Source organism: Syngnathoides biaculeatus, chromosome 5 (assembly GCF_019802595.1).
Source record: "Syngnathoides biaculeatus isolate LvHL_M chromosome 5, ASM1980259v1, whole genome shotgun sequence".
Classification (NCBI taxonomy): Eukaryota; Metazoa; Chordata; class Actinopteri; order Syngnathiformes; family Syngnathidae; genus Syngnathoides; species Syngnathoides biaculeatus.
Genome location: NC_084644.1, coordinates 13,243,654 through 13,255,045, shown reverse-complemented (window position 1 = coordinate 13,255,045; position 11,392 = coordinate 13,243,654). Strand labels below are relative to the sequence as shown.

General features: G+C 42.7%; 1 protein-coding gene across 3 annotated transcripts; it reads left to right on the top strand.

Moving 5' to 3' along the window:
- The first annotated feature begins 7 nt into the window (after window positions 1-7).
- On the top strand, window positions 8-11,036 carry si:dkey-283b15.2 (neuronal pentraxin-1). 3 transcript variants are annotated; one of them, XM_061819963.1, is made up of 6 exons: window positions 8-144; window positions 3,851-4,521; window positions 7,769-8,069; window positions 8,816-9,063; window positions 9,174-9,353; window positions 10,288-11,036. In XM_061819963.1, exons 2-6 carry the CDS (start codon window positions 3,943-3,945, stop codon window positions 10,495-10,497), a joined length of 1,518 nt encoding a protein of 505 aa, XP_061675947.1. In that variant the 5' UTR covers window positions 8-144; window positions 3,851-3,942; the 3' UTR covers window positions 10,498-11,036. The 3 variants fall into 3 exon arrangements, with proteins under 3 accessions (XP_061675947.1, XP_061675945.1, XP_061675946.1); XM_061819961.1 differs by having other exon boundaries at window positions 7,766-8,069; XM_061819962.1 differs by having other exon boundaries at window positions 30-144; window positions 3,829-4,521; window positions 7,766-8,069.
- The last annotated feature ends 356 nt before the right edge of the window (window positions 11,037-11,392 follow it).

Genomic DNA, 11,392 nt, shown 5'->3' with positions numbered 1-11,392 from the left:
AGGAGGAGGAGGAGGAGGGAGACAACGAGGAAGGTTTTGAAAGAGTCTCCCTCTGGACTAAATCTCTCTCAATCTGATCAGTGTGTACAACTTCACAGCGTGCGCGTGGACGGACGCTGAAGCGAAAACAACAACAAAAATCAGGTAAGAACACTTGATTTTCTTTAGCCTAAACATGAAGAACATTTAAGGAGTTTTATGGCATTCAGTGTCCACATTAGTGTTTACTCCAGCCTGAACGTGCAATTTTCTAGACTTAAAATTAGGGATGCAATGATCCTATCTTGAGGTTTGACTACTCGTCTAGCGCAAATACAAGTACGTGAAAGTGCTATTGTGTTTTACAGTTGTGATGAAAATGGTTTATTTTAATCAAACATCACTCGGAAAGACAAACTTTACAATTTAACACTGCTAACATTTGAACATCCAAGTGCATTTTGTAACAGTCTTGCTGCATGTTTATGTAAATGTAGCCTGTAGCACAAGGTATTTCAGTTAGGTGGTCCCTGAAGAACTGTACACAAGAAAAAAAAATATAGAATCAAAAGAATAACGAGTTGAAAAATGTTATTTTACGACAGGAAATTTTGTAATTTAAGGGGAACGTTGCCCCAAATTTCAGAGAAAGAATAATAATGTCACCAGAATGGAATTTGTTTTTCAATTTTACAAAAATATGTTCATGGTTCTACTCGACTGAAGTTACAATATTGCAATTAGCAATTGTAATCTTACAAAGATAGATAAGGTGACAAAGAATGGATTTGTAATTTAATGTAAAAAATAACATTATTATCAATGAGAGTAAAGTTAAAATATTGCAGGAATGTTACAGCTGTAATTAAAATCAAATAATTTTACTTAAAAGATTAACTCAGAATATTACATCAAAAGTAATAATTCAGAGAAAATTTAAAGTTGTAATTTTAAGTGAGAAAAATTATTTTAGGTGAATAGTTGGAATATGGCGGCATAGTGGATTAGCATTGACCCTCACAGTTCTGAAGACCTGGGTTCATTTCCAGCCCTCCCTGTGTGGAGTTTGCATGTTCTCCCCATGCCTTCGTGGGTTTTCTCCGGGCACTCCGGTTTCCCCCCGCATCCCAAAAACATGCAACATTAATTGGACACTCTAAATTGCCTCTACGTGTGATTGTGAGTGCGGCTGTTTGTCTCTATGTGCCCTGTGATTGCTTGGCAACCAGTCCAGGGTGTACCCCGCCTCTTGCCCGTGGACCGCTGGGATTTGCTCCAGCACTCCCCGCGAGCCCTGTGAGGATAAGCAGCTAATACAATGTTTGGATGGATGGAATATACATTGTGTAGGCCTGTGTCAAAATGCCATGAGGAAAAGTCATACTATCAAAATAAAATGTGGGATAGTTGCAATACTGCAGAGTTTCACTTTCATATGTCGGACAAACACTAAAATGAAAATTGTTTTGTCACGTCGACAGTGCGAACAATTCACTGATGTCCACGTTGCTCTCGACGTGTGAAATCCTTCCCGTTTATTTACACGTGGGTCCACTTTATTTTGTAGGAGCTTTTAATTACACGTCTAACAACACCTATCAAGTTTTAGTTTCCCTCAAACGGTGCAACTTAAAGATCCACCTCTAACATATGGTGCCGCAAACTCGCCGTGGATTACCACAAACACACAAGTCGACGGGGTGGGGGCAAAGAAGCCGACTGAGCTGAGGCTAACGTAGCACAATTAGGTTAATTGAAGTGGTGGCGGGTTCTGATAAACTGATCAACTGGCTGGAAGCTCAACAGGCGACATTGGTGTTGACACGCTTCGCTACTGGGACCATCTGTCTGGGCTCCTTTAAGCCCCGTCACTCACAAAAAAACAAAAAAAAAAAGCAAGCAAAGTGCACTCAGTGCTCACAGCAAGCTCCTGATTCGCATTAACATCAAAAATATTAGACACATTATTATCAAAAATGTTAGAAATGTTTCCAGTTACACGCTGCACACAAAATACACACCCACACTACAAACAGTACATAGGTCACCGAAAGCGACGGGCGGTCAGCAAATTCTAGCAGCAGCACCACGTGTGTGACTTTTGAAAATGCCCACCTTGTATAATGCAGAATGTATTGAATATTTCATGTTTGTTCTTTACTGTGTGTAGAAATAGACATGTGGGGGTTGATGTGCACTGTTTACGCAGTGTGGAATAGGGCTGGAGCTAACAATTATTTTTAACATTGTAGAATCTGTTGCTGTCTTATTTGGATTAAACTATTTTTTCACGAAGGACTGAAAAGTAGTACAGTGAAGAAAATGAGTATTTGAACACCTTGCTATATTGCAAGTTCTACCACTTAAAAATCATGGAGAGGTCTGAAATTATCAACATCGGTGCATGTCCACTGTAAGAGAGATAATCTAAAAAGAAAAATCCAGAAATCACAATGCATGATTTTTTTAACGATTTATTTGTGTGATGCTGCTGCAAATAAGTATTTGAACACCTGAGAAAAACAATGTTAATATTTGGTACAGGAGCCTTTGTTTGCAATTACAGACATTCATTCAGTCAAACATTTCCTGTAGTTGTTCACCAGGTTTGCACACACTGCAGGAGGGATTCTGGCCCACTCCTCCACACAGATGTTCTCTAGATCAGACAGGTTTCTGGGCTGTCACTGAGAAACACAGAGTTTCAGCTCTCTCTAAAGAATTTCTATTGGGTTTGATATGGTTCTTACGGAGCCACTCCTTGGTTTTCCTGGCGGTGGGCTTCGGGTCATTGTCATTTTGAAAGACCCAGCCAAGATCCATGACTCCTCTGTATCATCCAAATGGTCATTGGCAAACTTAAGATGGGTCTCGACATGTCCTGGTTTAAGCAGGGGAACCTTCCGTGTCATGCATGATTTCAAACCATGATGTCTTAGTGTATTACCAACAGTCACCTTGGAAACGGCGGTCCAAGCTCTTTTCAGGTCATTGACCAGGTCCTGTCGTGTGGTCCTGGGCTGATTCCTCACCTTTCTAAGGATCATTGAGACCCCACGAGGTGATATTTTGCATGGGGGTCCACTCCGATTGAGATTGACCGTCATCTTTAGCTTCTTCCATTTTCTAATGATTGCTCCAACAGTGGAGCTTTTTTCACCAAGCTGTTTGGCAATTTCTCCGTAGCCACTTCCAGGCGTGTGGAGTTGTACAATTATGTCTCTGGTGTCTTTGGACAGCCCTTTGGTCTTGGCCATGTTACAAGTTTGAGTCTTACCGAATGTATGTGGTGGACAGCCGTCTTTAGGCAGCTAACAACCTCACCCAGGTGCATGTGATTCAGGATACTACATGGGGTGGAGGTGGACTTTTAAAGGCGGACTAACAGGTCTTTGAGGGTCAGAATTCTAGCTGATAGACGGGTGTTCAAATACTTATTTGCAGCTGTATCACACAAAGAAATTGTTAAAAAAATCATACATTGTGATTTCAGGATTTTTCTTTTTAGATTATCTCTCTCACAGTAGACATGCACCTACGATGAAAATTTCAAACCCCTCCATGATTTCTAAGCGGGAGAACTTGCAACATAGCAGGGTGTTCAAATACTTATTTTCTTCACTGTATATACTATAGTACTGGTGTGTCGGTTGGCCCCTTTTAGGGGCTAGGCCTTGTAAGCGACATCAAGAGCTGTAGTCTGATTGGTCGGTGATTTCAGTGTGAGCATCTTGCGAGTGTCGCGTTGTCCCGTTCAATAAGGCGTCTGCAAGGTGACCGTGGCTCTCCTTGCCCCTGTGCGATGGCATCAAAGTGTTGCTTTTTTTCACTAATACTCACAAACAACAGTGTTTCTCCGTTTGTTTTGCAGATTTATCCCGGAAATCGGTGAAGGAACCAGACGTCACGCCTCCACGCTGACAATGGACTTTTCACTTTGATGATTAGTGGCAGGTTATTAGGATGGAGACGATGAGGAAGATTTGTGATCCATTCTTGGTCCTCCTCTCTCTACTCCTCCTGCCTGCATCTTCCACTTCTGACTCCAATGACTTCCACACCGCACAGCCGCGGTTCGTCTGCACACCTATTCCGGCGGACGCGGACCCCGCCTGCGTCCCCACAGCGGGTCCGGGATCAACGGGAGCGGCCCACTATCAAAGCGAGCCCCCCGCGGGCTGGTGGGGAGCGAGCGACGAGGCCAAGACTACCATCCTGCACCTCCGCGAGAACCTCGTGCGGCAGAAAGAGACCATCCTGGACCAGAGGGAGACCATCAGGGAGCTGACGGCCAAGCTGGCTCTGTGCGAGGCCTTCGCCAGGTCGCCTCACGACCACGTGGGCGCAGCCTCGGACCACGCCTACCACGACAACCAAAGCGGAAACCTCATCCCGGACTCGCTGGACTCTGACGGAGCTCCCGGCGCTAAGCACAGGGAGAAGGATGTCGTTAAACACGTGAGCTCAGGTGACGTGACGTCCTCGCCGGGGCAGATGGAGAGAATGCTGCAGGCGCTCAAGGAGAGGTTGAGCAACCTACAGGTGAGTTGCATCATGGGTAAATAAAGACGGGTAAAACTACAGGTACCAATTGAACTCCTTAAAAATACAAGCTAATCACTACATACTGCCACATATTGTATACTTAAGAACAAATTCATCATTTTTATTTTTACTGTGTATCACAGGTGTCAAACTCAAGGCCGAGGGGCCACATCCGGCCCGCCAAATGATTTTATGTGGCCCTCAAAGGGAAATCATGTGTGTCAAATTCCGTGATTATTGTTAAAATCTCGACCAAAATTTCAAATGGTCATTTTTCATTTACCAAACATCAACAATACTGTACTTGAAAAACCCATTATCCTTGATTTCTGATTCCAAAACTAGTTCATAAATTTAATGTGTAAATATGAAGATTTTTATGGTTTCAGTTTAACAGCCCTCTGAGGGTAACCACAATGTGGCCCGCAACAAAAATTACTTTGACACTCCTGCTTTATATGATCAATGAAATAATATTGATTAATTTTGGGTCCCCTGTGATTGGCTAGTGACCAGTTCAGGGTATACCCCACCTCTGGTCCAGAGTCAGCTGAATGGATGAATTTTGGATTTTCAAGAGCTGTAAGTGTTGTATAGGGACAAAGTTTTCCCTATGAATTCTATGATAAAAAGCAGCAAAACACTACTAGTGTCTCAGTGAAGCTCCTCAATCCATTATAACATAGTTCAATGGCACCAAAATGACACATGCCATTAGAAGCGCACTGCAATGAAGCCCCTCAATTAACCTCAACATCCATCCATCCATTTACCGTTCCGCTCATCCTCACTATGGTTACTGGCATGGTAGCGCCTGTCTCAGATGACTCTGGGCGAGAGGCAACTACACCTTGAACTGGTCGCCAGCCAATTGCAGGGCACCTAAGTTCACACTAACATTCACACCTACGGGCAGTTGAGAGTCTTCACTTAACCTGCCATAAATGTTTTTGGAATATGGCAGCCAACCGGAATACAGTACACGGAGAAAATGCAGGCAGGGACAAGGGCAATAACATGCAAACTCCACACAGCTCAACCCGGGTCATCAGACCTGTGAGGCCGATTTGCGAACCAGTCGTCCTTTCATGTCGGCATTCAAAGTCTAATTACAATGAAGTTGTGACGCTGTCTAAAATAATGATACAATGTTTTGGAAATCCCTTTCAACGTACTAATTGAACATACTATAAAGACAGGATATTTAATTTTCAAACTGATGAACTTTATTATTTTCAATTCTTTTTAATTTGATGGCTGAGACACATTCTAATAATGTTGGGACAGGGACATGTTTACCACCTTGTTACATCACTCTTTCTTTTAAAAAGACTCAAATAAGATTTTGGGAACTGAGGACACAAATTGCTGATTTTTTTTTTTTTTTTTTTTTTTAAATAGGTGGACTGCTTTCTCATTCTTGGTTGAGGTACAAATTTTGCTGCACAACAGACCGGCGTCTCTGTTACTGTATTTTGCTCTTCATAATGCGTCACATGTTTTCAGTAGGAGTCATTTTTGGATTGCTGGCAGGCCAGTCTAGTTCTTACAGTCTTGCACTGGCAAGTCATAGTTGCAACGTGCAGAATGTGAGTTTGCGTGGTCTTGCTTAAATGTCCATGAAAAAGACATTGCTTGGATGGCAGCATGTGTCGCTCCAAAGCCTGGATGTACTTTTAAGTATTAATGGCACATTAACAGATGTGTGAGTTACTCATGTCATGAGCACAAACACACCTCGATACCCCTACGGATGTTTTTTTTTTTTTTTTTGTACTTTGTATTGATAATGTGGGAGGTCCTTTTCCTATTGTGGAAAGTTCAGAAAAAGTGTTTTTAATTAGCGTTCCTCAAGTTTCTCAGTCTTTTGCTGCCCCTGTGCCTGCTTCTTTGGTGTGTTACAGGGCATCAAAATGAAAATGAAAGAGTATTTTCTGAAAAACACAATAGTCATCAGTTTGAAAATTAAATGTGTAATGCACTGTATTGAATATACCGTAGGGTAAAAACGACTTCAAATCATTCTATTCTGTTTTTCTTTTACATTTCACACAAATGTCTGAATATTATTGAAATAATGTTTAGTGGTTCCTTGGCACCAAAACAACGGCAAAGCACTACTTTTGTCCAAATGAAGCTCGTCACCTCAGTTAAATAGTTCCTTTGGACCAAGATCCCAAAATAAGCCATCAAAGTCATGTTTTTACTGCTGCAGCCTAAGCACCCAAAACCCCAAAGATGAATAATGGATAAGTTGCCCCAAAGAAAGCAAAACCACAAATAGGCAAGCGTTCGCTGTACTCAACACATTTATCAAACGTGATTTCATAGTTACACTAACGCTCTACATTCTTTTAAATAAACCCACGGAGGGGAATAATTTAGTTTCTTTGTACCCTTTGTTGTTAATGCTCCACAGTTGAGAGACCCCAAAATTGGAACTGCAGTTTATTGTCTCGCTCTATTTATGTCTTTTTATGTTGTGCCATCATCTGTGGAGTTTGGGGGGGGGGGGGGGGGGGGCATTTTAGTATACTAAGAAGTAGAAAGTACAGATATACGTGTTCAAATGTAGGGAGTGAAAGTAAAAGAAAAAAACAAAAAAATCACTAGAAAAAAAATACTCAAGTGGACAGTAGAGAAACTTGAGACACCTATTGTGATGATGTGCGTGCGTTCTCACGAAGTTCTAATGAATCGTGATCTAAGACAGATGTCAGGAGCCCTGCAGTGATGGATGAGGAATGGGGGGAGGAAGGCGGGGGCACGGGTCTAAGATCAGTAGTAATTACGGTGATCTGCCTTGACTGAGGTAATTGGGCCACGCATATCCGCAAAGCCTGGATTACCTGACAGGCACATCCAGGTCCACAATGAAACAGACAAGCCCGCCGTTTACTAGACCAGTGGGCGGTGGAGCACACCCTGGACTGATCACGTGTCAGTCTCGGGGCTGACAAACAGAGAAGCAGACTGGCATTCATCATCTTCTATCTATCGCTTAGTCTTCAAAATACTTGTCCTCAATTAAAAAATTAAGATTTCCACAATATACCCATTTATTGACCTGTACCTGTGTTGAAGTGGACAACAATACAGTATTTGACGAAATGTTTTTGGTATAAAGACAACGCAAAAACTTCACACAGAAATGCTTTGTGTTGAACACAAATTCCCGAAAACCTTGCCGCACGCCAAGCGGCGCTAACCACTCAATCCGCCGTGTCGACTAATCTCTTAGCAGAAGAGGAACTCGTCCCTGACCTACTCCAGCTCTCTGAGGGAGCTTCTGCAGAGGAAGATCGAGACTCTGGAGGAGCAGCTGCACCCGCACGACCACCAACACCTTAACGACCGCACGGATGACGCCGGCGACCGCGGCGGCAACCGCACTGAGGCCTTTGACGAGCACACCGACGGAAGCCACCGGGGTGGTGACCCCGGTGGTCACCAGAACAATGAAGCAGGCGGTCAGGGTTACCTACCGCGTGGAGGATACCACGGCAACAAACTGGAGACGATCTTCAATCAGCTTCACCTGACAGGTACGCACATGTAGCAAAAGTACTCACACTCTATACTTCAGTAGTGGCATTAATCATAGAAGTCCCTTGAAATTAAAATGCCAGCAAAGCACTAGTTTTGTCTAAATGAAGGACTTCAACGTAGTTCTTCACTACCAAGATGCCCCAAAATGGCGGCAAAACTACCAAAGCACAGAAACAGTGAATAATATATAATAATAATATGAAAAGGCGGCACGGTAGATCAGCTGGTAAACTGTGGGCCTCACAGTTCTGAGGACCAGGGTTCGATCCCGGCCCCGCCTGTGTGGGTTTTCTCCAGGTGGGCACTCCGGTTTCCTCCCACATTCCAAAAACATGCAACATTAGTTAGGCAATCTAAATTCCCCCAAGGTGTGATTGTGAGTGCGGCTGTTTGTCTCCATGTGCCCTGCGTTTGGCTGGCGACCAGTTCAGGGTGTACCCCTCCTCCTGCTCATTGACAGCTAGGATAGGATCCAGCACTCACCCCCACCCTCGTGAGTGTAAGCGGCAAAGAAAATGGATGGACGGATAGTTCCAAAAAGGAAATCTGCAAATAAGTCATTTCCCAGATGCCAAATATACAAGGGAAAGCTGTATTGTCTGTTTTCAAATGTAAAAGTATAAAGTTGTCAAAAAAATATTCACACAAGCACAGATACCCGAATAGTAAACATACAGTAAGTAAATGCACTGTTGCTTCCCACCACTGCACACAAAATTCACATTGGCTCTTTGGACAACAGGCCCCAAGAGAAAGAACAACCCGGACGCCTTCCAGCTCAGCTTCCCCATGCGGAGCAACTACATGTACGCGCGTGTGAAGCGGGCGCTACCTCAGGAGATCTTCGCGCTGACTTTGTGCCTCCGACTCAAGGCCGGTGTCGGGCCCACCATGGGGACGCCCTTCTCCTACTCGGCGCCGGGCCAGGCCAACGAGGTGGTGCTGATCCAGTGGGGAGGGAACCCCGTGGAGCTGCTGATTGACGACAAGGTGAGGGACGACGTGACGTGATACGCGCTAGAGTGCTGCATTGTGGGACGTTTTGATGGTTACAGCGACGAGAGCGAACACTGTTGCTACCTTTTTGACCTTTTTCGCAGGCTGTGTCTGTGCCTGTGACACTGAGCGACGGAAAGTGGCACCACGTCTGCGTGACGTGGTCCACGCGGGACGGACACTGGGAGTCCTACCAGGACGGCGACCTGCGGGGTTCAGGGACTGACCTCGCCCCCTGGCATCCCATCAGAGCAGGAGGGGTGTTCATCCTGGGACAGGAGCAGGTAAAGTCGGATCAAATAAGACATTATTAGTCGAGTTAAGGTCTAAAGGAAGCTCCCAATTCACTTCAACATAGTTCCTTGGCTCCACAATGTGTAGCAAAACACTACTTTTGTCCCAACAGACATCATCAACTCACTTTAATGGCGTTACTTGACACAGAGATGCTTTAAGATGGCACCAAAGCACTACTTTTGTTTAAATGAAGCACAGCAACATGGTTACCTGACACAAAGTATCCCCAAGATAGCAGCAAAGCACTACTTTGGTCTAAATAGAGATCCTCTACTCATTTCATCTGAGTTCCTTGTCACCAAGATGTCTTAAGATGATGGTAAAGCACAACTTGTCCAAATGAAGCTCCTCAAATCATCATTACTTGGTGGCAGAGCACTATTTTTGCCCAAACAATGCTCCAAACTCACTGCAGCATAGTACCTTGCCACCAAAGTGCTACTTTTGTCTAAACGGAGCTTTCAACTCACCTCAAAATTGCAGCAAGATACTACTGAGGGTGTTCACTATACTCATAAAAAAAAACTTTGGTTAATGTAAAAGTTCTGATTCGATTGCTTCAAGTTTAGTAAAAGCCAAAAAAAGCATAGAATGAAAACTATAGAAATATAATAGAAAAAAAAAAGAACTTTCACTGTCGAATTATATTCCTGCTTTGATAAACTGAAACAAACTGTTTTAACCTTGCATACTTTTTTTAAAAAACTACTTTAAATTATTTTGATCGTGTCATTCTCTATGGAAGTTTCAAAAGAAGAAATGTCTATTTGACAAAGGTGTAGTTAGTACAATCACTATACGTTTTCAAATTTAGGGAGTAAAACTAGTAAGTTGGCAGAACAATACTCATAATATAACATGAAAAACGTACTTATGTACAGTGACTTAGCGTTGGTACTTCCCTCCACCGGTTGGTTGCAGGACACCTTGGGAGGCCGCTTCGACGCCACACAGTCGTTCGTGGGCGAGCTAGCCGACGTGCAGATGTGGTCTTCGGTCCTCAGCGAAGCCGAAATCCAGGGCCTGGCGTCCTGCGGCAGCCACCTGGCCGGCGACGTCATCTCGTGGTCCGACTCAGACGTGGAGCTGCACGGGGGGGTTGTGAGGCACGCCTTTGAACCCTGTCACTAAAAAAAAAAGACTCAGGTGCATCCAAGATGACGAAAATATTTAGAAAGACCATAATGCTGTAATTGGGGGTCGGAGACAAAAAAAACAAGAGCCTCCAAAGTGAGACTCAATGCCTTAGTTTGAACTTTTTGGGGTCACTTTTAAAGTCTTTGTAGTGATATGTTTTTTTTTCCTGATTGTCCAATATTTGATTATCGATTAGGTGCTGTGACATATTGTTATGTTGTTCATAAGTTAGATTTATTGACAGTTGACTTTCTGTTGTAGCAATGTGTTGACAAATGGGAATATGTGGAAGATATTCACATAAAATACAGCTAAACAACCAAAGAAATTGTCATCATTTTGCTAGATTTACATTTACTGATGTGGATTTTATGTCAAGTACATTTTAGGCTTGTATTTTCACAGACTCCTCATTTATGTTAATGGAACATGTTAAAACATGTTTTTTGAAACTGTACTGAATTGTGGCTGTACTGTATACTTTTTTTTTTTTTGCCAAGTCATTATATTTGCTTATACACTAATTTACTCAACTGAAGGTAGTACAAATGCATTTTTTAAATCATATTAAATGATAGTTTGTGTTGTCTTATTTGGTTACACAATAATGCTTGGTTGGACATTAAAATATTTTAAAATCTAAAGGATTTGAAATAAAAATATAGAAATTGGCTTAACGTACTTTGTAACTTATCCCAAAAATACAAAATACTTCTTTATCATCTTTTGGATTAAAACACAAGAAATTATAGAAAATAATATGTGGAAATGCTTGCTTTTTGTTGGACAGAAACAATATTGTGAAATAAATTATAATAATAAACAAAAAATGTTTCCCACAACATAACATTATCAAATGTCAAACAAAAATTAAACCCAACATAAAAAA

Excerpts from the sequence above, each read along its gene's own strand:
- si:dkey-283b15.2 (XM_061819961.1), top strand. The coding sequence starts at position 3,943 with ATGGAGACGATGAGGAAGATTTGTGATCCATTCTTGGTCCTCCTCTCT. Across the intron at positions 9,064-9,173 it reads AGCTGCTGATTGACGACAAG|GCTGTGTCTGTGCCTGTGAC; the intron begins GTGAGGGACGAC and ends CCTTTTTCGCAG. Across the intron at positions 9,354-10,287 it reads TCATCCTGGGACAGGAGCAG|GACACCTTGGGAGGCCGCTT; the intron begins GTAAAGTCGGAT and ends GGTTGGTTGCAG.